Source organism: Euleptes europaea, chromosome 5 (genome assembly GCF_029931775.1).
Source record: "Euleptes europaea isolate rEulEur1 chromosome 5, rEulEur1.hap1, whole genome shotgun sequence".
Classification (NCBI taxonomy): domain Eukaryota; kingdom Metazoa; phylum Chordata; class Lepidosauria; order Squamata; family Sphaerodactylidae; genus Euleptes; species Euleptes europaea.
In genome coordinates, this window is record NC_079316.1 from 48,207,853 (window position 1) to 48,233,734 (window position 25,882).

Below are 25,882 nucleotides of genomic sequence, written 5' to 3' on the forward strand. Positions count from 1 at the left end.
GGGATTTGTTTGTCTGAGCAAAGTGATGTTTAGGCTGGATGTGGTTTGGCTGTGCAAAAAAAAACTGGACAGAGTGGGCATCATTACACCAGAGATGACCTAAGGTTAGGTAGCAAACTGCCAAAGAATCAGCAGCAGACCATAATAATTTACGAGCACGGCCTTTTGAGATAGCCTCCTACACAAACTCTTGATTTCCCTCCCCTTTGGGCCCCCATCACCATCCACTAATCCAGAAGAAATGTCATCCCCCCGTGATTAGAAATGGGAATTTGATCAAGGTCCCACAGACCAAGGATCTATGCAAAACAGCTTGCTCTAACCCAACAGATGTTTATTATTTATTTGCACAGAGCGCATGTTGCTCTACCAGGGGCGTTTGCGTATCGATGCCTCCTGCCATTTTCACCGAGTGCGAAATACAGAACAGATGTACAGTATTGCCACGTTGCGCATTTGTAAGCCGGAGGGGTCTACCCAGAGGGGCGTGGAGCCGGGCGGGAAGGGAACGCAGGCGAGGGGGACCGCTGGCCGAGCCCGGACGAGGCCGGGTGTTGCCAGGAGAGAAATGGTGGCCTCTAATTAAAAACCCGCCCACCAAAAGCTTCAGCGCTGCAAGCGGCCGGCAATGCAATGGAGATCGCTTCCAGCGCGCGGGGCGGGGGGGGGGCGTCGCCTGCTGGAACCTGGCGGAGGCGGCCCCCCCCCTCCCGCGGGTAGGTGCTCTTCCTTTGAAGCTGGTTCCCCCGCAGAGGGGAGTCCCCCGGCCTTGCCTACGGGCTGTGCAGAGGGGTGGGCGACCCTTTCCCCCCTCCCTCGCCCCAGGGGCTGCCCAGCAACCCCGCTCTGCGGAGAGAGGCTTTCTGCCCCGGGGAAGCGCTGCCCTCTCCCCGCCCGCGAGGCGCCTGGCGGAGCCCCCGCGGCAGACGGCCCCCTCGCTCGTTCACCCTCCCGCCCACTGGAGGGGGCGGAGCCGGGCTGGCTGGCGGGCGGGCTGGCTGGGCGAGCCCGTGGCGCTACCCCCCCCCCGGCTGGCTGCTCCCCGCCCTGCTTGGCCCGGGGCGCGCGCGCGCGGGAGAGAGCCGGCGAGCGGCTGGGCGGAGGGGCGCGCGCCGAGCGGGCTGCTGCTGCTGCTGCTGCTGGTGGCGGCGGCGGCGGCGCGATGAGCGGGGCCGGGGCGGCGGTGGCGGCGGCGTCGGGCTGCAAGAGCGAGAAGCTGGACGAGGCGCAGGCGTTGGCCCGCAGCTGCGCCGGCAGACCCGACTTCCAGCCGTGCGACGGGCTGTCGCTGTGCACCACGCACAGCCACGGGCGCTGCTTCCGCCTGCACTGGTGCTGCCACCTGGGCTGGTGCCACTGTGAGTAGCCGCTGGGGACGGGGCGGCGGCAGGCTGCAGGGGCGGCGGGGCGAGGCGGCGAGGGCGCGCGGTCGTCTGGCCAGGTGGCTGCATCCCGCCAGGGGTGGGGTGGGGTGGGGTGGGGTGGAGAGGGGGAGCCCTGTCTGCGTGGCTGGGCTTCACGCCCTGGCCCTCCTCCTCCTCCTCCTGTCGGCATGGAAGAGGGCCGGGCTGCCGTCGCCCTTCTTCCCTTCGCCGTCTCCGCGTTGCTTCGCCCCCGACAGGCTTGGACGTGGGATCGATAGCGACCGATCGCCTGGTGCCCGGGACGCCGGAAAGATCGACCCGCCCTCCCGGGGAAGAGAGCTCGCTCGCGTGTTTCTGACAAGGACAAGCGAAGAAGGGGCTGGGCTGGCAGGCTCGGGGCTGGGCTGGGTTGATACCCGGTGGGTCCAATCTGGGAGGACGGCAGAGGAGCGCGCGCACACCCCTTTCTCCCTTAAAGATGAGGCAGGATACCCTCGGCCCTTTTCCCCAGGGCGTGGGTGAAGGCAGAACCCACCCCCCACCCCCACCGATTCCACCCTCTTTCTTTGCAGCAACAAGGAGCTAGCTCCCTCTCCAGTTTCAGTCTACTATAACCACTGGAGTTGTAAATTCCATGCATAAGTACAGATGTTCAGACAGGAAATGGACCCATCCTTCAGGTTTATTAAGCAATGAAATCTGTGCCGTTTCCTTGCTGGAGCTTACACCAAGGCTTATTATAACTTGCGTACAATCTTGTACCAGTATAAATAGTAGTAATTAAAAGCAAGCTCCTGGGTTTGATGAGAAATACCATATGCTTTTCAGGGTGGGGAGCTGATCCATTGGGGCTTTAAAAAAATCAGTGCTCTCTGTAATTAATTCTCAGAGAGTAGAGCCATGATGCAGTTTTTGTATATTGCTATCTGGTTTCCAGTTGTTAATAAAGGAATTTAATGTAATGCCTTTGCTTGAAGAATAATTCCAAATATGGTAAAGAAATATGGCTTTGTTTAAATGTATTCTTTATAAAAGGGTTGCTCGGCTCTTCAATTTTCCCTTCTCCCTAAGTTAAAGGTTCCTAATTAATTAATATATATATTCAATAGGCTAAATAATATGTTTTCAGTCTTCTTCCCATGTCTATGGGCATACTGTACTGAAATTTACTCACTACCTCTATCTGGAACTAGACACAATGAATTTCAGCTGCGGTCGTTGCATTATCTTAAGCCAGAAAACTGAAAGACAGACACATGGGGCTTGTTTATAGCAAAGAAATGGCATTTCTGGTTCAGTGTACTGTTGTTCCCATCCAAATTTCCATGGGTTTTCCCACACACAAAACGTCATGTGCTGTGGGCTCATCCCAGTTCTTATGTCTTGAGGATCTAAATTAATAAGTAACTTCATAGTTTTCAACTGGTTTAGAAATTAAACCTGTTTTGCACATCAGAAAGGCATTGTTATCTCCTGAAAACTGCCTGACCCAAACAAAATTTCTAGGCTGTCCACATCAGTATTTTCTCTCGATGACTTTACCTTTTCATGCGTGTGATCTTGTTCTGCTCTATTATTGTTTTTTTTTTCAGTCTTGCATACTACCTGTGATACATCATCATGTCAATAATGCTTTAGCTCTCCTGAGACTGCCAACATAGTTAGGATGGCCAGGTTTTACTAATTCTCCAATCCACCCCACCTATGCTGTTGTTCCTAGATATCCTATTAGCCACTGTTCGCAACCTGTACGTAATTTGTTGGCTAGCTTCTTCAAAATTAGGCTGTTGCTGCTTGGAACTGTGATCTGTGAAAGCTGTAATGATGTCATGCACATCACTAAGTGCTTTCTGAAAGTGTTTTTGGCTTCCTGTCCATAAAACACACTGTTAAGCCAATTGGAATCTACTGCCTTGGTGCTTCTAATCAAGTAGCTGAGTTGATTCACCCACTCCCGCACTACTATGGTTACAACATGATTAGGTACCTCTTCTGAAGCTCAGAGTACTTATCTTTTAACTCCCAAGATTTTGTGCAAGCATTCATTGCACAACACTCCCATATATTCGCTTGAACCTACAGTCCCTATCCAGTTAGCAACTTTGTAGAGCTCTGCATGTATACCATTAAAAATGCACAGCTTTGATTTTTTGACAATTCTCATTAAGAATTGTATGGGTGTGTGCAGCATCTGTTTGTCAGAATTGGCCGTTGGATTATTTTGCTTGGAAAATATAGCATTACACTCTGATAACATGTCTGCACTTGGAGGGGGAGGGTATCTGCAAGCTGCATGGTAACCATACTGATCATGCTAATGTACGGTAGATGTGGAGAATTATGGAGTTGATGCAGGTTACAGAGGCAACACAGAAGAATGTTAATACAAGACCCCTACAAAAGGGATACCTTCTTTCAGTGCTAAACCAGTGATACAGGATGCTGATGTTAACACAATGGTGGAAACTGGATAATTTTGACAGTGGAAAGCAGAAGAGTGTGAGCAGTGGTGTGAGTTTTCCAGAAAACTCAGAAAATTTTCTGATGCCCTGAACTGAGCGTGATTTGTGTTAGCATTTTTTTTACTTATATTTAATAAACAAAAAAAATAAGTACCCTATGTTAATTTTATGCCCCACTAGGAACAAATAATTGTACTGAAATGTTTGATTAGGAAAAAAATGAACCATGTGTGATTTAAATGTTACATTCAAACAAATCCAGAGTTTTATGTGACAAGTATTTTTCTTGGAATAAGGCTGGCAAAAATGTAAAGACAATATAGCATCTACATCCTTTACATTGTGTAAATTTAAGGGAAAAGCCAAGACATTGAAAAATGTTAACATGCTAATTTTAGAGTACCCAGAGAATTGCGCATGTGGCTGTTGACTCGTCTGTTTTGACAGAATTTAACCCACAGAGGTAACTGGGGAACCTCACTTTCACCGTCACTCTCTGTAGTTAGATCACGATGGGTAGCCATGTTAGTCCGTCACTAGCAGTAGAAAAGAGCAAGAGCCCAGTAGCACCTTAAAGACTAACAAAATTTCTGGCAGGGTATGAGCTCATACCCTGCAAGTAATTTTGTTAGTCTTTATGGTGCTACTGGGCTCTTGCTCTTTTCTACTCCCTGTAGTGTCACTCACTTGTATTACCGGTACTTGTTAGTTCCATATCAGATTTGTGATTACATTATCCCTTCTACTGTGGGAGAGGAGAAGTATTAATAAGAATTTTCACTTTGGTTTTGATTTTACCTGTACAACCATTCAGTTAAATTCGTAAATTTGATTTTTATTTGGATTAATATATGTCTTTGTGGTTATATTCTCCCGTTCCCCCAATTACAAATCAGGAAAACTTTACACATTCTCTCACACAATTCCTAAAAATAATCAAATGAAAAACTTTAATTACAACTTTAAACATGCCACCCCTGTCTAATATTGTATTAGCAGTGATATCCACTCATTGTTATTTTATTAAACAATTAATCTTTAGAAATGGAAAGTGGTCTGTGGACAAATAAAGCCCAGGAAAGTTTTTCAGAATGAAAACTTTTCCACCCCACAACTTAAGTGTGATTGATGTTGTAGAAACAGAGCTATCATGAGAAAAATTAAGATAGTACTGAGGTTATTGGATATAAATATTGTCGGTGCACGGTGGTTGGCTAGACAAATCAGGCAGTTGGATAGATTTGAATAGACTTGTCCATAAAAGTTATGGACAAACCAGGCAGTTGGATAGATTTGAATAGACTTATCCATAAAAGTTATTCATTCTGTAGAATATTCAGAACTGAGCATCCATCTTTGAAATAGCAGAATAAAGTCACATATTGTGTGTAAGGCTGCAGCAGTGTGTCAGGGAGTGTTGGTGGGAAAAAAATAACAAGAGGGGACTTGAGTGAGGTGGTCTTTGGATTTGTGTGTGCTCATCCCCTCCTGGCCCTGTAGGTCCAGTAACTAATTTTTCAAGTTAAAAATGGCAGACAATGTTTGTTGTATTTAAATCAGTATATTCCACTTTTCCCTTTTAACAAAGTGGCTCAAAGCTTAGCAAGAAAGATGAACTGTAAATGAAGTATAACTGACTTATAAATGACTTATAACCAGCATGGATGAATAACAGACATAGCATAAAAATCAGCAAAAACAGACAATAAAACAGCCTGTGATCTGGTCCCTCCTAACAAAACATACAGCAAAAAAAATCATCACAGTATTTAATTAAATATTCCATTGGTAGTAGTTGCTGCTTTTGTATTGACACTTTCCCCCCATTTTTATGTGAATATTTGGTTTTGAGGTTGTTTAAGGCCTGCCATAAATTGTGAATTAATTACTCCTCTGGGCAAGCAATCATTTTTAGTTATTCATTAAATTTATATCTTGCTTATCTTCCATCATGTATTGTCTGATAACACATTCCAAGGAAGTTTCTCATGCAGATATTGGGCAGTCTCATACTAGCCATGCTTCATTAAGCTTTACTCATTGTGGGCCTTCAGGCCATACCCTAGGACCTACAGAATGTTTCTTACAAGTTTAGCCAAAAAGACAGTCTGCATGTACCCCCCAGGAATATTGTGTTAATTAAAGATACTTTTAAACAAATGACTTTTAATTTCTACACGTAAGACGTGGGTAATCAGTATATAGAGATGATATTACAGAATCCAGAATATTTGATTAAAATTAATTTTACTGTCAGTTTTCTTTGATTCTAGTTATTGATTTATAATAATGTTTTTTAAATGAAAGCAATTTTCAACATGCAGCGCGGGCAGTTATTTTGCTGTTATTTTTGGCATAGCTAAAACTAGCAGTTTCTGCAGCCTCTACAGTCAGGGCCCCAGGTAAAGGTTTCCTCTGTGTACCTTCTCACATTACCCAGACTGAACCCAGCATCAAACAAATCACATGTCTTGCATGGTGTTATGGACTCTCAGTATAGGGTCAGCATCTCTGGGTTGGGAAATACCTGGAGATTTTGGGGGTGGAACCTGGGGAGGGTCTATTGCCGTAGAGTCCACCCTCCAAAGCAGCCATTTTCTTCAGGGGGACTGATTTCTCTCATCTGAACATCAGTGGTAATTCTGGGAGATCTCCAGGCCCCACCTGGAGGTTGGCAGTTCTACCTAAGATGACCAGGGCCCTTAGAACTTTGTCCCACTAGTCCCTTCTTCTCAGCAGCCCTGTCTACAGGCCCCAGTGCTAGTATTAAGGAAATTGCTTTCCTGTATTTTTTTTGTGGCAGGGAACATCTTCCAACCTTATGACCTTTGTGGCTGTAACCTGGGCAAGGGCTCTAAGGTATCTCATTTAACTAGCTATAGTTGCCTTATTGATTGCCAAGTTACTTGGACAAATTTCACAACATACTATTGTAGGACCTGTTTTTCTTTAGGGTTCTTGGGAACAGTTAATTAATATTGTGACCAGTTTGGAACCTTTTTCATAGTTAAAGGGTTTAAAACTTTCTTGTGTCTTCAATGAATCATAGACAAAAGACTTAATGGATAGACATAGACGAATGAGGACTGGGAAGGAACCTTTCCCCTGGTCTGATAATAGCTTTTTTAAAATCCTCAGAACACTGATTAGGTCCAATCAATAACCATTAATATATTCCTGCACTGTTGTGGCCATGTAATATTTTCTGATCATTTTAGTGCTGCATGTATCTGTCAAAAGCTTTCATGGTGTTATGTAACGAAGTATGAATTCTGGCCTTAAGTATATACCATTTTCCCCAACTCTGTTTGCTTCCTTTTCTTGCTTAAACTGTAACAAACACAATTTCTTTTCTTTTTTTTAAGTGCATTTAAGTTTTTACGTTCTTGGGGATGGTGTTTGCTCTTGGGCAAGCTCTGAACCTGACAATACAAAGACTAGTCCTGTGGTATATCTGGGAAGGCTGGAGATGCAGAGCAGTCTGTGAAAGTTAGCCTGTAGTCTTGAGATTGAAAAAAATATATACATTTTTATCACAGTGGTGTGAACAGGGAGGCACAAATAAGACTTTCACATAATGATACATATGTGAGTACTTGCACTGCTGTACTTAAGGGGAGGGATTTCCATGGGGATGCCTTAACTTAATTATGCACCTATGACCTTAAACCTTCCATGTGATTGAATAGGTGTTCGGCAGAACTTGTTCTGATACAGCATTTGAGATTTTTTAGCTGGTTTCCTATTATCTTTTCGGGCATGTTCAAAATTTGAAAATGGCTTGGACCCTCTCCGCTTTAGAACAGGGATCTCAGAATTCTGAGAAAATGGCTGCTGTTGGAAGTGGGGCCAGTGAAAATTTCACAGAAACTCATTAAACTAGTGTGATGCTTGAGGTGTTTGAGGTAAAGTAGTTTCAAGCAAATACACGCCCGATGAAGACAAACTAAGCCCAGCTGTCAGCTCAGGCATCTTTGAAGGTCACACAGATTCAAGAGAGAAAGGGGGGGCACAGCAAAGGCAAGGAAAGTGTATGAAAGGCAGCAAAAAAGAAAAAGAATAGAAAATAAGGGGTAAGAAATTGGTGTGGAAGAGATTAGGATACCAAGCAGCAAGTTGGCTCCAGGAAAGGCATCAGCAGGAGTCATGGGATGAATGAGGGCCACATTACAGCTTACTGTTCTAGAGATTGTTTCGTCTGTGGCAGCCCATAAGATCATTGCAAATTCTGCGTATAATATGGCGGCTAATCTGTTAGGAACATCTGTATATGGAGATTTTTTTGTCTCTTGGCACCTGCCTTTTACGTTTAGTCTGATGCTCTGGTGGTGAGTTTATTCTTGAATGTTCCTCTGCCTGCTTCTGGGCAACATTTTATCCCCTGCTAAAGGGCATGAGATCTGCCTCTGTCTCTCTGAGTGTACCTTCTGAAATATGTCCTACGTGTGGACCTATTGAAAAACTCCATAGCCCAAGCAGGTTCTATGAGTACTGTAAAATGTGTCTCTGGGTACATATTGAGGGTGGAGCTACACACTGTCTATAGTTATGTTATCCGTTGAGCAATTTAAAGAGGATAACTGGCAACAAGGTGGCGGGAGAGGTGAAGGGTTTTAATCTTTTTCCTTTGCTTCAGTTTTCTGCAGGAAATCACTACTCCCATACTGCTTTTACTCCTGCTGGTATGTTTTTCCCCCTAAAGAGACTAGAAGCTGTTTGGGTGGTGATAATTTGCTGTAGGAAAATGGGGTAAAAGGAAGAGGTTAAACAGTATTCCCCTCTTGCAAGGTTGCTCTTCCCTTTAAAACTGATGTACCACCATCAGTGGCTGCATTGTATAAAACAAAAATAATTAAGTGAAAAAGGATAATGGAACATATAGTTCTGTCCTCTAGGTGCTGGAGATTAAAAATGGGATCTATCTAGTAGTGTATTTTCAGTTAGAGCTATAAAGTACAGATAATTGCATACAGCCATAAATGTCCAGGTCATTCCTGTAAACACTGAATTATTATGCTTTTTGTTTCTTTTCATAATCATTGGAGGGCTAATTCATACAACCAGGTTTTCCATGTCATAATGGAAAGTCGTGCCGTGCCATCAAAGAGTAACAAACAAATCGTAGCGTCTTAGCATATTAACACAATCTTTGTCAATGGGAGGCAAACTGAGTATGATAACTACCATGTATCAATTATGATTTTAACTTGTGTGATTTGTCCCTGAAAAGATCTGTTCCACAGCTGACACCTGCTTCTTTTATGTTTGTGATGAGGAAAAAGGAGGCTTAGATTGTTCAAGTGGGAAGCGTAAACAGATGTGGAACAATATCAAGGATTAAAATCAAACCTTTACTTCATGCCTCCAACCCGAAGGATTAATTTTGTACAGAGCATTGATTTTTTGCTTCACAGTTCTGTAATAGGTTTTTCAATTAAGGGTCTTTTTTGCAAATGCAAAGCAGCAGGATGTAACATCATACACATGATACATCTCCTGAAAAAAGCTTTCCAAAATATTATCTGATATTGACTTACCAGTGCCGAGCAACCTTGGGAAAGTCAGATAAAAAGTAAACTTCTAGTTCTGAAAATATGTTTGGATTTGCCCAGTTCTAATTAGCTACTTGCTTTCAAACTGGAAGTGATCTGTTTTTTGAGGGGGGAGGGAAACTAACAGAGTAGAATCAGATCATTACAGTCACATGCCAGTTTTGTAAGATCTGGTTGACAAATATTCTTTAAGTTTTCGTGGTATTTATGCTCTTCTGCCCTACCTCATAGGAATGTTCTAAGGATTGATGAATCTGTGTCTTTGATTCGAGCTGTTGTTCTGCACATGCAGCATTGTTTTGAGTGGACAATATTTTTTAGATTTATGGGACTGTCCTAAGACTGTGAGCAGGGATCACACTGACCATAAGGCCAGCCCAGAGAGCAGCAGCTGTGACTCATTGCACTTGAGGAAATTTATTACTACTTACTTAAGAAAAGGCCAGCCCAAATCACTTGTAGATTAACACTTTGTCCACTCTGCAATATAATGTTCCACCTGCATTTCTTCTCTTAATTACGCTCCACATTGAAAAGCGACATTTTATTTCCATCATGAATGTTTCTAATTTCATATTCCACCCCTTGAATGCATTTAGATTTTCTGTTTGATATGTTAAAAGGGCCCTCTACAATCAGATAACATCTCCTGGGAAAGGTGCTTAAAGTTTCGTAATCAAGTTGCCTCTTCTCTTGTGATTAATCCAAACAGATTGAGGTCATTTTTGACCCTGTTAAAGCTGTTAGTAGAATCAGTCATGAAGCAGTAGCAGATAACTTTATTACAGAATACAAAGCAGAGGGGAAATGTGAATTAACAGAAAGCCATAAATTGTAGTTTGACAGTTTCACACATCAGTGTCTGAAACCTTAATGTAGGATGAAACTTCCAAAATGGAGAAATACTTTAGTTTCTCATCACATCACATCTCTTTCTAAAAAGCAGACATATGTACAAGTTCTTTGTGTGCTAATAGTTTTCAGGGGTACTGTTGTGACTACTATTGAAAGACAGAAGGTTCTGGTAGTGAAGTCGTTCACTTTCAGAAAGATTCCCCCCCTTTTTTTTTGACACAGATAGTCCTGAAAAGAATACAAGGTCAGAAAGAAGTTTTGCACTGAGGGTAGAAAAGAGGCAATGGGTTTTCATCACAGCAAGGTGGTGACAATATTTTAGTAAGGTTGTGAAATCTTCCTTAGTCTTTTTTTTTTTTAAGGTTGATCAGAATTGCTTCATTGTTATCCTGCCTTTGGGCAAATCTTGGATTTCAACTAGATAATTTTTAATATCCTTAAAGATCTATGGCTATTTCATGGATTTCCATTCCTGCTGCAAACTAGCAGGTGTAGAACATTATGAACCATGAATGTGTCAGTGAGTAGACCTTGATAGCTTGGGTCCAAGGGTTTGATGATACACAAACTTGATGATACTCAGCTTGATTATACTTACATTCAGTAACTGAACCTCCTTCGTGTGCCTTTGAATACTGGTGGTGTACAGCAGGAAATGGTTATCCTCTTCTTTCTCCAAGAACCTCAGGGACATGTGCATAGGTCAATCACTGTTTTAGCCTAATTCACCTTACAAGGTTGTTGTGAAGATAAAATAGAAGGGGACTATGAATACTTCCCTGAGGTTCTTGGAGAAAGGTGGAGTAAACATTTATGGTTGTGTTTATCACATAACAATGATGACTGACCCGTAGGATCATATGTTGAAAAATAGATCCAGGAGAGCCAGTGTGGTATAGTGGTTAGCATTGAACTAGGCCCTGAGTTCAAATCTCTGCTCAACCGTAAATCTCCATGGACAATCTTGGGCCAGTGTCCTGAATGCTGGTAGATATGAGGGCCGGAGGCAGAGAGTGTAGTCAGGCCCCAATCCAGGTTCAAGCACTGGGTAGTTCAGGTCTAAGGCATCAGTACCAGAAGGGCCATCCCAGTCCAGGGTCAGGGTTGGTTCCAAGGTCAAGGTAGCCAGAGTTTACAGAATAGCCAGAAGATACAGCTAACACATAAGGTGGTTATGACGAGTTGCTCCCACACAGAGCCCATCTTGCTGCCTGCTTAAATAGGGCCTTATTTTGTTAAGAAGCAGGCCAGCTGTTGCTCATTAAGCAAGCCTGGTGGAGCATATCAGTCTTCATTATCACTGATGGCTAGTGCTCTACGCTGGCTAATTAATCTGTTGCTTCGGTCTTGTATTGCCGCTCTGAGCCTTTGACGTCTCCATTCAAGAGGTTTTGGTGATCCATTTAATCCATCCAGTGGAGATGGTGGCTGTGCCTGGGCCTCAGGCACAGCTGAATCCTCTGAGCCAGAAGGCTGTGAACACTGAGAGGTCTCTTCTGCTTTGGCTGCTCTCCAGCCTGTTGCTGCTGCTCCTCTGTCCTCACCCAGCTTTCTGCCTCTATCTTTTCTTCAGGATGTCTGAGCAGACTGACCCATGACAACCAGTCACTTTCAGCCGTACCTATCTTGCAAGATTACTGCTAGGGTAAAATGAAGGAGTGGAGAACCATGTAAACTGCTACAGTCTCCTTGGAGAAGGAGTGGAATAACAATGATAGATAAATGGAACGTAGAACCAGGCAATATAATACACAGACAAAAATAACCAATAAACATTAAACTTTCTTACCTGTGCATTATTAGACCAGTCTGACTTACCCGTCAAACCGATATATTAACTGTGCTGTGGGAAACTACAATTTTGCGAAACTAGGAGTTTTATATGTGGTGTTATAATGGAGTTTTATTAATACCATATTATGACCCTGTCCAGTTTCTTCCTTTGGCAGGAGATAAGCAATTATAAGAACTGGGGGGATTTGTATGTGTATTTGGGGAAACACCCAGTTTACCCTTCATAACTGTCCTACTAAAATAAATGTGCCTTGTGAACTGGAAGAGGAGTTGAAGAAATACTGGAACTGGGAGAGTAATATAGAAGTGAAGGGGGTGGTAAATGCTTCCTTGAGACTGAGAGTTGTGCTGCCCATGCTCAAGGAGGCAGTGATGAGACCTGTTTTGGAAATACCATCCCTGAGCTCTAGAAATTTTTCATCCAATCTCCAATCTTCCATTCTTGAGCAAGGTGCTAGAGTGAGTTGTTGCCTCTCAGTTCCTGGTTTTTTTTGGAAGAGATTTATTTCATGGACCCATCTCAGTTTGGCTTCAGTCTGGAATTTGGAAAAGAGACTGCTTTGGCCGCCTTAGTGGATGACCTCTATTGAGAACTAGATGGGAGAATGTGACCCTGCTATTTCTGCTGGATCTCTCAGTGGCCTTTGATACTGTCGACCATAGTATCCTATGGAGCCACCTCTCAGCCCTGGGACCAAAGGACACCATATTATGGTGGTTTGTATCCTATCTGGGAGGTTGGTCTCAGAAGGTAGTGTTGGGGTATTCCTGCTCTGCCCCATGGCCATTGACCTGTGGGGGTGCTGCAGGGTTCCATCTTATCCCCCATGCTATTTAATATCTATATGGAAAAGTTGGGAGAGGTCATCTGGAGGATGTCACCAGTATGCAGCTGATACCCAGCTGTACCTTTCTTTTCTACATAATTCCAAGGATGCTGCTGATGTTCTGAACTGGTACTTGGCGTCTGTAATGGGCTGGATGAGGGTGAACAAGCTGAAACTTAATCTTGACAAGACAGAGGTTCTCTGAGTTAGTAGAAAGGCAGAGCAGGGAGTTCAGATATCCCGTGTCAACTGGAGTTATACTCCCCTTGAAAAGCCTGTTTTGCAGCTTGGGAGTTCTGCTTGACACAGCAGTCACCTTACAAAAATGGGTGGTTGATGTGGCTCAGAGTGTGTTTGCCCAGCTCTGGCTGGTGCATCAACTGCGTCCATTCCTGGGTCAGTCAGATCTAGCCACAGTAATCCACGCCTTAGTTACAGCTAGATTGGACGATTGCAACGCCTTCTACTTGGGGCTACCCTTGAAGAGGGTTCAGAAGCCGCAGCTAGTCTTCCGGCCAGTGTCAGCTGTCGGGAGTATATGTTCCCAATACTACAGCAATGACACTGGCTACCGATCCACTCCCAAGCTCAAGTCAAGGTGTTGATTTTGTCCTTTAAAGCCCTTCATGGCTTGGGACCTCAGTATCTGAAGGACCGTCTTCTTCCATACATTCCTGCCTGGGAATTAAGATCAGGGGAGATATCCTCCTGACCCACCAATTAAAGATGCTTGTTTGGTGGGTACATGAGAGAGGGCCTTTTCTGTGGCAGTCCCACAAATATGGAACAACCTCCCCAGGAAGGTGCACCTGGCCCCCTTACTGTCATTCTTCATCAGGCAGTTGAAGACAGTTGTATTTAGGATTGCATTTTGATTGATTTCGCTTTTATTATTGGGAGTCCTAATTGGAGTTTTTAATCTATGACTTTTATAATTGGAGTTTTTATTGTGTTTTTATAATGTTTTATATTGTAAGCCACCTTGAGTTCCTCAAGGGAGAAAGGTAGCGAACAAATGATTTAAATAAAACAAACAAATAGGGCAAACCTGGAACATCTGCAAGAATGATTTCTGTAATGGAGAAATTGACTCTCCATTTTTCTTTTCTCTCCCTCCTTTTTCTTTGTTGTACTCTCTCTCTAGTTTTTCCTTATATTGTGTATGATATGTTGGCTAGTGAAGAGGTGTGTCAGAAATAATGAACACACAATGAGTTTGGGATTTGGGAATCTCATGCTATCCTCATAAAGCAAACACAGGGCACTTACAAGAGAGAATTGGCAGGCAGAAGGAGGTATATCTTCCTCCGTTTGTCAGTTCTCCCATACAGATCTTTTCAGGCTTTTAAAATGTTTTCTCCCTTAGCTGGGCTCTGAAACCAGAAATTCTGCTAAGGGAGAGCACTTGTAAGGGGAAATCAGGTGTGGGAATGGTTCAGCACCTCATCTCCCCCCACCCCATAAATGTTTCTTCTGTCCCTGCATATTCATGTTACCACAATCAAACATTAGTTTGGGAACACATTTGCCAGAGTAATTTGTAGTTCTTCCCTTAGTTACAAGGGGAATAAAATATGGAATGGGGGTGGAGTAATAATTAATGTAATATTTCTTGTATCATGAATGTTTCGATTTTATACATGTTTCCAAATATATATATAATTTTATACACGTTTCCATTTTTATACGTTTCCATTTTTAAAGTATTTAAAATTTATATTTACTTACTAAACTGATTATTAAGTATCATACTTGTACAATTTAAACAGAGCTCATAGAGCAGATCAATGGGATTCTGTGGCTATGAAATACTTCGTGCAGAATCAAAAGACTCGTTGATTTGACCACTATCTTTGTATTCATACTTAAGTGTAGTTGCTCCATATACATTAGATTTATCTGACAATTTCCAGGTGAATATTTTGTACTAATTTCTTTTTACTGGATGATTGAGTGAACAGATGGATAAGGCATTAGTTAATCCTGGGGGTGGGGGATACAGCAAGTATTAAGAGGGGAAATAAAGACCCCATTGCATTCCAGTCTCAAATTTCATATGTCTTTCATTAACACAGATAGATTTAGTCCCGTTAGATACATATCCTTTAAAAGTGTCTCAAATATTTGTAGAATAAACTTGGTCTGTATTTCCCAAGACTAGTGGCGCCCTGACCTGGATAGCCCAGGAAAGTCTGATCTCACCAGATCTTGGAAATTAAGCAAGGTTGGCCCTAGTCAGTGTTTGAATTAGAGACCACCAGGAATACCAGGGTTGGTATGCAGAGGCAAGCAATGACAAACCATCCCTATGTGGTCGCCATAAGTCAACTGTGACTTGATTCCCCCCCCCAAAAAAAAATTTTTTAGAGACATATGTCCCAAGGCATGGATAACAACATTATGTGGTGTTGGACAAAACCACCATGTTGGATCCAGTGGTTCCTTTCTGCTAAATGGAAATCTTCCATTGGAGAAAGGGCTTTTTTCTTCAATAGGAGGAGTCTTCCTTCAGTGGACGATTGCCTGCTAAATGGAAAGGAATCTTTGGAACCAACCCATTATATTTTCTGTTCTGTGGAACCATGTCACCTGCCCCACGTGTGTTGTCTTCCCATTCTATGTTACTAGAGCAGTGTGGGAATCAGTCTTATTCAAGTGATAATAATGCTGCTAAGGTAACATAGCAAGAGGACTTTACATTCTTCTTTGGGGCAATGCATCTTGTCTCTATAGCAGATTTATTATATTGCAGCCTGCATGTGCATCTTTTCAGTAGCTGTGGAACTGCCTGAGTTTTGGTTTATATATTGCATACTGTCCCTTTGTTGCTGCACAGTGGCAACAGGGAAATCACACAAACCTATTCTTCTGTGGGAAAACACCAATGTCTGTAAAAGCAGATTTGCGAAAGGGAACACTCCCTCTTTCCTGTCCTTTTTGTCTGTGTAAAAGGGAAAAGGACAGCAAAATGGCAACCCTCTTCTTCACTTATTGCCTCTCTCTGCTTTACTTACACTTGTTGGATTTGAGTTCACAGAGGATGCCATTGGACAAGGAAGAGGACTTCTCAGAATCTTGCCTTCCCAGTCAATGTTGCACTTCTCATGGCAGCCTGCATTCTATTTTTGTTTTTTAACCAGGTAATCAAGGGAATGCCACTTTTGATCTCAAAGGTGTGTGCGGGGGTGAGATTCCCGGACGTCTGCAACCATTTGTTGGGATACTTCTTGGTATTAGTTTTCTGTAGATGTTTAGGTCTGATTTGTCTTTTGATAGTGGTAGTAGAGGAAGATCTTCAGGGCTGGAGCATCTCAAAATCCCCTTCTAATTTCCTCAAAATTACTAGGCATCCTGGTAAAAGACAAAAAGTCGAAACCTCTCTACATAGCCATGATATTCTTTGGGTGATCTTAGACCACTTGCTTTCGTTTAGCCTACTCCATTTTATAGGGTGGTTGTTGGATCTAGTAGGGAAGGGGGTCCTGAATGGCACTCTGAGCTCATTGGCGGCAGGGCAGATTAAAAATATGATAGACAGCTAGACCTACCGGAATCCAAATGGTTAGGCATATCTGTGCATGAAGCCATAGAAGAATTTGTCATACAGCTGTCCGTGTAATATTAGTGAGGTGGAGGAGCTGTGGTGTTGGAAATTAGGAGATTCTCTGCCATGTTGTGGTGCATTTTGTTGTCATCGCAAACTGTTACTCCCGTTTCCCCAAGCAATTTAGTAGACATTTACACAGAATGTTTTTAGCTACTTGTGGGTGGTCCATGATGGTGATATTGAATTGCCTGCTCCTAATAGAAAAAGAGAAAATCCATTTCCCTGAAAGAAAGCTGAGCTCTGGTGATGGTGTTTGTATTGGAAAGAACCACTTTGTTACTTGCCTGAGAAATAAACCTGTTCTTCTAGTAGATCCATTAATGTTTACAATTCCTTCCTTCAAAAAATGCTAGGATTTTCACATGGCCGGGGTTTTTTTTAATTACCTTGGCTGTTTTAAATTTGAATTACATGTATATGTTTAAACAAAACATGTTAAGTCTTGAGAATATTAAAGATCTTTTTCCAGATAATATTCACTTACAGTCTATATGGCAAAGATATATTCATGTGGGTTTTTCCCCAAGCAGGTATTAGTAGTTCATTGCTAATAATTAATTTGTTGTTAGTGGTTTTAGTGTAGTTTGGGGGGAAATGGATGTACCGATGGTGGTACTACACATGCTACACTGCACATGCTGCGGCACTGCACTAGGCCCTCACGTCTAGAATTGACTCATTTAATGTTTTGAGTTGTTTCTGTACCATTACACTCTCAAAATGATATCTGCCAGTCAGCATGATCTGAATAAGATTCAGAATCCCCTCTTTAGAAAGGACCTGCTTATTAGGAACCCCACTATGCCTTACCTGTCAGATATTACAAATCATGAATATCGTGGGGCTTTTATGCTCCTTCGATATGTTTCTCAAAGGGATATATAATAAAAAGCCAATGAATGCACAAAAATGCATATGTAACTAGGACGCATTAGAAACCACTGAACACGTCCTATTTGAGTGCACGTTATATGATCATATACGATCAGGTCCTCTGACTCCCTTGTTAGTGGATTGTCCCAGACCTCTCAGAAAACATTGTCTAGAGCTCCTTTTGTCAGACACAATATCAAATTTATCTGTTAGTATGGCTAGATTTGCCTGGCTGGCAACTAAAATAAGACAAAATGCACTTAAGGCTCTAGAACAGTGGTTCTCAACCTTTTTTTCACCATTGTTCGGAATATAATTCCCCCCTTCCCAAGATAGTCTAACTCAAAAGGTGCGTTCCAAATAATATGCATATTTGCTGATTAGTGGTCCCAATTCCCCCCTTGTTGAGAACCCCTGCTCTAGAATAACCAATCCATGATTAGAATCACTACTGTTTTATGTATACTTTGGAGGATTTTATCCCAGTTTTTAATCTCCTCTACATCTTTATCTTTTGTATTATCAGTTCATAACTATTTCTGTATATATTTAATTACAATTTTTTGGGATATGTGATGGTCTATGGCTACAAATAAAGTCTGTTGCTGTTGTTGGTATCTGCCAATCACTACACTTGCCTTACTTAGGACAGTGCTTTTAAACCTTTCATCTCTTTATTATTATTTTGCCATCAAGTTGCAGCTGACTTATGGAAACCCTGTAGGGTTTTCAAGGCAAGGTACATCCAGAGATGATTTGCTGTTAACCGCCTCTGTGCAGCAAACCTGGACTTTCTTGGTGGTCTCCTTTCCAAATACTGAGCATGGCTGACCCTCATTATCTTCCGAGATCTGATGAGACAGGGCTAGCCTGGACTATTCAGGTCAGGGTTTTCATATCGTACATCCTACCAATCTCTGTATCAAAGAACCTGGGTCCCACCATGATAGAAACAAAAGCCTACTTTTTCCAGCAATGGGTATTCATATGTTTACAGGCATCCTGTGATACTTATCATTTATGGTAAGTTTTAAGGTGATAAAATATCACAGTAATGTTATTTGGAGTAAATTATATTGCTATTTACAAAAGATTTGAAATGTATATCTTCGCAATTACTAAGAGAAAATGTATATAAAATGATGTATAAATGGTATTTAACACCAAAGAAATTAGCAAAGTCATCTCCCTCAATGTCACCTAACTGTTGGAAATGTAATAAAGAAGTAGGACCTTTTCATCATATTTGGTGGACTTGTGAAAAAGCTAAGAAATTTTGGGAGATGATACGTAATGAAATAAGGACCATTTTACAGCAAAATATTTCTAAAACTCCTGAAATGATGCTATTAGGTATGATACCAGACACTATTTTCACTCATCGATCTTTTTTGATATTTGCCACCACTGCTGCTCGAGTAATATATGCAGCTAAATGGAAGATTGATAAGATACCAACTAAAAAAAGACTGGATTAATAAGATGCTAGAATTGACAGAGATGGTGAAACTTACGGCTTTGTTAAATCAGACTGATAATGTACAATTTCTGGGGGAATGGGAGGCGTGGAGAATTTACTGTGAAAATCAATTCGCAATGGGTTCATTTAAAGGATATTCTTTGATTTAATCTCTTATATATACTTTGTATTATTGTTATATTAAGGTACTTAATTAACAATTTTTTACCAAGATAAGATACCTATATATTAATTAATAATATGGGGATTGGTTTCGTTAGCAAAGGTATATACAATTTGTTTTTTTAGATGGAAGAGAGTGAGGGGGAAGTCATTTTAAGTTTAATTACTATGATCAATATCTTGATATTATTTGTATTAATTTTAACTACGATGATTTATATGTTGATACTTTAAATGAAGAAAATAATAAAAAAATTGTAAAAAAAATTCTTAGTAATTGTTATGAAAACCCTGCACTCTTTCAGTGGTGCACAAATTACTGTTGAGAACCATTGCCTTAGGAGACCTCATCCGGCTCATGTTTTGTTGTAATGCAGCACCTGCCATAGATATGATAGAGAGGTATGAATGCCACATTCTCCCATCATGCCTCAATCGTATGTGCCATTCTGGTCTGCGTTGGCAAACTCAAACGTCCCTGCCCAACCTTTTTTTCAAAGGAAGAATCATATGAATTGTCCACACTTGTGGCCCCTTCAAGTGATACAATGCAGGCATGGTGGGAGTGTTAAATTTATGTGTGTTTGTAAATCAGACCCATGTTGAACTGTTTGTACTTTTAATAGCCAATGCTTAATGTGTGTTGTGGTCAGCTCTCTAATCTGTTTCTGTATCCAAGAAGAGTAGTGGAAAAAATAGTGATATAAAAGCACCTCTAAGAATTTGTAGAGTATATTTTTTTCTTAGCCAAGTCATCTGTCCACACATACAGGATTATGGGGTAGGGCTTCCAGACCAGGGAAGATGAAATAGGCTCTAGCCAAATCCAAGCCATGGCACATCTCTTATTTGGGAAATAAAGTGCCGTTTAAGGCAGTTCCAAATGAAGGGTTTTGTTAGTCAGCCACACTGATTCAGTTCACCGGACACCCACAAGCCACATGAGTAGTGTCCAGAGCACTGCTAATCTAGACAGACTGGCAAGATTAGTGTGGGCAACATAACACTGGTGACTATCATTCCGAATAAAGGTCAGTCATGTCCTTCAAAACCAAAGAAGTTCATAAGCCTTGGCAGATGTTTCTGAAGTAATAGAGGAAACAAAAAAGAGAAGCATCCCTTGACAATTAAAATGTTGCAGGCCATAGCATCTGAAAAAGGAAAATGAATATGAAGCAGCATTGGAGATGTATTGGCCAGCGCAGCTAACAAGTTTTCCTTGCCTAGCACACTGGTTGATTGGGAGACAGTTCTCAAATGTTACACTTCCAGGTGCTGTTAAACCAAGCTGTTAGCTTCTGGTTAGTTAAACCTTTGTTTTGGAACGTGTTTGAATATATTGTATAAATGGTTCCGTGTAAGTAATCTTTTGTTGATAGGAGCTGTTTCCAGGGCTTCATCTAAGCCAGTGCTCTGTCTCTGGACATGATTCGAATGCTGTGGAGATGTGAAGTGTAATAAAAGGCAGTGCATCTGAGCAAGGGCAGAGTGTTGCCACTAAATTACCTCAATGAGCCTCAACATGAGCTGGGTTAAGAAAGAGCACTTGTGGGTAAAAGGGTGCATCTTCCATACATGCTTGAAATCCAGTACTGCTTATGTCAGAATTAAGCACTGGCTGTTTCCCTCTCTTTAAATTGGTGTGACAGTGGCTGTTTTCATAGACATACATGTGGTGCATGCAATGTAATTCCTAATCTTGTTTGAAGTCTCTTGATTTTCTGTGCTTTTTTAGTTGTACAACAAATTTAGTTGTATAGCAGAAGAAGCTATTGACAAATTTGCTTTCATGTAACTTTCAGGAGTCACATGAGATGTGTATCTGATTGTGTGTGGGTACTAAGCAGGCTTGACACTCAAAATCAGCAGGAAAGAAGACCATCTTGGAACCATATGTATGCCAACTGGAGGAAGAGCAATGCATGTTTGATAAATGAGCAAATGCCTGCAGGAGTAGAAATTGATGTTTTTGTTTAAACTTTTTGGACAACTAATGGCATGTGTCTCAGTCCCTTAAGTTTAACATGTTTCCAGACTACAGTAGAAAACACATATCCAGTAGGGTTGCCACCTAAAGTTCTCCCATTATTTCAACTGATCTCCAGGCAATCAAGATCATTTCTCCTGGAGAAAATGGCTGCGTTGGATGGTAGACTCTATGACATTATACCCTGCAGAGATCCCTCCCCTCCCCAAACCCCACCCTCCCCAAGGCTCCACCCCCCAAAATCTCCAGTATTTCCCAACCCAGAGCTGGCAACCCTATATATCCAGGGATTTCTGCTTTGACAGCAATTGAGGAGGGCATTTTTATTAAAGGATTATATGGATGTCGTAAAATGGAATTCTGCAGTAGGGTACTTTCTATAAAGGTAGTAGTGTTGTAGTTTCAATTACCTGTGAACATTTTAAGCAGCTTTCTTTTTCTCTCTCCCTTTATACTGCATTGTTGGCTTATATTATACTGCCTTATTTTTGTTTTTGAATTGTGTGATTCAGTTTTGTTGCGTGATTCGTTTTATGTATTATACAGGTCTTTGTGGTGTTTTTATAACTGTAATCTGCCTTGAGTCTCAACAAGAAAAGCAGACCATAAATGAAAGCATCTGATATTGACCATGTCATTTCCTGTTAGACATCATCCTGTAGCAAAAGGCCCTTCCCTACCCACTTCCCAGTGCAAACCTAAATGGAGCATCTCAAATAATGCAAGTAACTTTGGTAAAGAGCATTTGACTTCACTGCATATTTATTCTGCTGTGGTTGATAAAATTTTAAAAGGAAAAACAAATGGCACAGGCTGTAGATTGAGAGCCTTTAAGTTTTGCTCGTAATCAGAGTTGCTGGAGCTGTGATGGCTAAATGCATTGTTTCCAGTTTCTCAGAGGGTATGTTAACCCAACAAAAAGTCCAATCAATAGCTTTGATTTTACTTCAGCTGTCATGTGATAGCTGTGACAGTAACCCTAACTGTTTTTATTTCATGTAATATACTTATTACAATCTATTAATATATTCATATTAGGTATTTTTATAAAGACTCTGTTCAGTAAGGCCAAGTATATAAACCTGTTGCAAGTCATTGTAATAAATCTTAGTATAGCATCAATTCAACCATTGCTTATATAAAAACAGCAGGCTTTATACATGGTAGGGGGAAAGCCTAATTGCACAATACATTATGGTCTGCATGTCCACCACTTCCCACGTCTAAGATAGGCCCTGTCTACCAGAGGTACACTGGGAGTCCCATGCTCAGCACTGAATTCCCAGGCATGCAAGGGCCTGGTTTGGAGAACAGGAAGAGGGGGCTTTTGCCCCTGCCTTGTGATGAAATGGGCCTAGGGAGCTTCTGTTTGCCCTGCTGAGGAAAATTGTGTGTAGTCCATGAGTACATGTGATCCCATTAGTACATAAGAGTTTATCCAGCAAGGAAAATAGTGATTTGCTAAAACCATTTCAGGTTGGAAAAATGAGCAAGGAGGATGTCTTAAGGCCCCTATCCCTGACATCACAGTCCCAAGCCAAATTGGGCCTCCACATGCCCAGAAATTCACTTCTGCTTGGAACTCCCAGGACATGTCTGGGAGACAGGACCCATGACTGATGTAGCTGATGATGTATCTCTTACTTAGGGGCATGAATTTTCCATTGTATTTCATAGAAGGATAGATATGGTCTGAATTCTGCAGGTGGTAAATTAGGGACCTAGATGGATTGCTTTATTTGTGGATTATTTATTTTGGAGTTACTTATTTATGCTTTTCTCCATCTCAGCTAAAACAACTTACTTGGAAGTAAATAAAAATAAGAAAAGCATGGGAGTAACATTTGCATGATTTGATTTGTACAGTATACGCTTTGCTGTGGCTAATTTTGGTAAATTACATATGTTAATACTGAAAATAGATATTGTCAGTAAATTTGTGTTGATGCAACTGAAAGACTGGGCTTGAAATTCCAATGATAAATGTAAGACATAATTATAGTAGTTCCTATGTCACTGGCTAGAAATTAAGAGCCTTTGATGGAAGGATGCTGGCAGCAAGTTTGTGTGGGAAAGAATAAGAAATGGAGACAGACAAGGTACTAAAGAAGAATTATCTGTTTTGTCTTGCTTACCCAAGAACTTTTCCAGCTCATTATTGTGCAAAGAACATAGAGGTCAGAGGCTGGAAAGTGTTCTCTTGAATTAGATCCCGTTAGTTGTGGGTAAGGACAATAAACTATTCTCTTTGACTGTTTACCAGAGTGACATTTGAACAGACAGTCGTTTTAATTCCTCCATGTTTGTAACACTTCAGTCACCAAGTGACATGTTAGTAAACTGCATTTTTAGTAGGCTTTTTATCTAAACTAAGTGCTGCTCTTTTAAATTGTTCTCAGGTTTTTCATTCTTTGCTTTGGAGTTTCGATTTTCTGCTCCCCTCCCCCATGTATTTCTTGCGCTATATGAAAGCAGTACTTTCAGCTCTGTATTCGGTATGGCATAAAGAGTCCATTTTACAGACAGCATAATCCTATTTTCTTCTTATTAAACTGAATTACCAGAGTGCCTGAGGCATTCACAGCTTTGACGTCCTTTCACTTACTTCTTTTAAATTTTCTCTGTTGCCAGCCACATCCACAACAGCATCCATTTACTAGCAAGAGGAAAAACTCCACGCTTTCCAAAAAGATTTGGTTGTGTAGTAGACAAAAGAAAATGAATGTATTCATACCTCTGGGAGAATCTTACAGAATGTTTCCTCTTAGTTGCTGAGGAAAGATAGTCAGTTTCTTTCCACACAGTAGACCATGGCTCCTAACTCCTCTTCTTATGTCCTTCACAGGTAAATACGTTTATCAGCCTATGACTCCAGTAGAACTGCTTCCAAGCACCGAAATACCCGTTCAGCCTCGGGGAACCACAAACACCATCCAGATATCTGTCTCACTCACGGAACACTTTTTGAAGTTTGCGCCAGTCTTCCAGCCGCCATTACCCCCAGATTCCCCACGATTCTGCACCATCTCAGACCTCTTTATTGACAATTACCGTGTGAAATGCATCAACGGGAAGATGTGTTACGTGCAGAGGCAGCCTCCTGCTCTCTCCCATAAAATGAAGCTTCAGGAGGCCCCCACGTGCAATGCCTTAATTTTGAGAGAGAATAACACACCAAAAATAGATCATTGTTCTTCTCCCTCCAGCTCTGAGGATTCTGGGATCAATGCGGTTGGGGCTCACTATATGGAGTCATGTGATGAGGACACAGAGGAAGGGGCGGAGCTAAGTTCAGAAGAAGATTATAGTCCAGACAGTAGCTGGGAACCGGATGAGTGTCCCCTCTTATCACCCTCACAGTGTGAACTAGAAGTGATTGAAACCATAGAAACCACAGTGTGAAATGCTGAGCCGGGAGCTAGCTAGGTATACTTAAAATAATACTGGTTTTCTAGCATTTATACTGGCTTTTTCCCTCCTCACAGGTCCTTTTTTCCCTGTCCCACTCCAAGTGACAGTATTAGGCTTCTCTGAATCAGTTGCTTGATCCCAACCACTAACTTAATTTCCAAGAATCCTTTCTTGTATATTCTAAAAATTGTCAGATACTACAGATTCCTTAATAACAGAACGTGCCTGGTCTCAGTAAGAGGCACATAATTTGCAGAGATTAGACCCAATTGTGAAAGTAAACTGGTTTCAGATTATTTTTGGAACAAGGATTCAGCCTTTCATGCTCTTGCAAAACAACACCAGTAGGTCAAGCCATATACTTGGGAAGCAGAGCTGACTTCACCAAAAGGTCTTCTTTATTGACATTATTGGTTTGCCATGCTTTTCTTGTCCCAGGCTCTGCCATTGGGTCACCCCTTTCTAAATTACCTATGTATACCATCCTTTATTGGGCAGCTGTAGAGCAAAGCATGGTGTTTCCCTAATAAGCACAATGCACCTTGCTAATCAGAACTCTATTTCCAGTGCAAGAAAATGACGGATACACTTGCTAAAATCCTATGCAGAGAGAGTTGTTAACACTGCCAATGGACCAGGTTACATCGAGCAACATTCAGATATGGTTTTTATCATTACAAGAACAAGCCTAGGGCTTTGTGCACAGCTCAGAAATGGAAAACGTCTGGATTTGCAATAAACCATAGTTTGTCACTTTAGCCTAACCCTCTGAGCCCTGTTCATGGTACAGCAAACATGCATACATCCTGCAGGTACATGTGTATATCTGTTTGTAAGAAAGAGCCAGTGCACATACACTTTAAAAATAAAATTGGGGACCAACACCTGGATATAAATGTGGGGGTTAAATCATGCATTCAGGTTATGGGGATTTACTGTAACATAAGAATTAATGCAAGTACAAAGCAAAATAAAGTGTATATTGCATTCATATAACATATGAACAGAGATAAAGTAATCCTGGTGTGTAGGCAAGACACAAGTGACAGTTTGCGGTTAGGACATAAGGACAAAGAGTTTATAGCATACCTGGAATCTTTTGGTTTCTAAGCTCTGTTTGATGGGGGAGAGGAGAGCATGTGAACCCAAAGACTTCGAAGGTTCATTCTCATAAATGTGGCCAGCTAAAAGAAAGGTTGGCACTGTCATTCTAGTTGCGGAAGCATTTAATCAAAGAGCACTTGAAAAGGAAGTAGCTAATTGGTATAACCTTTTCCTTCCTGCACCAGGTCCCTCTTTAGCAATTTCGTCTCATTAACAGATGTAGAACAGATGAAAAATATACTGTGGTCAGAAAAGTCTTCTAAACCCCCTGGTGTATTTGTGCCTCAATCTTAGTCGTACACAGTCAGGTTCACCCTTCAGGGAGTGATTCCCTGCTATTCAGTGTACACTTGGTGCCCTTTAAGTGATACGATTTGTCTTGGAAAACTGAAGTACAGTTTGCC

General features: G+C 41.6%; 1 protein-coding gene across 1 annotated transcript; it reads left to right on the forward strand.

Moving 5' to 3' along the window:
* The first annotated feature begins 1,162 nt into the window (after nucleotides 1–1,162).
* On the forward strand, nucleotides 1,163–24,465 carry C5H3orf70 (chromosome 5 C3orf70 homolog). The gene is made up of 2 exons (XM_056849845.1): nucleotides 1,163–1,358; nucleotides 23,809–24,465. Exons 1-2 carry the CDS (start codon nucleotides 1,163–1,165, stop codon nucleotides 24,363–24,365), a joined length of 753 nt encoding a protein of 250 aa, XP_056705823.1. The 3' UTR covers nucleotides 24,366–24,465.
* The last annotated feature ends 1,417 nt before the right edge of the window (nucleotides 24,466–25,882 follow it).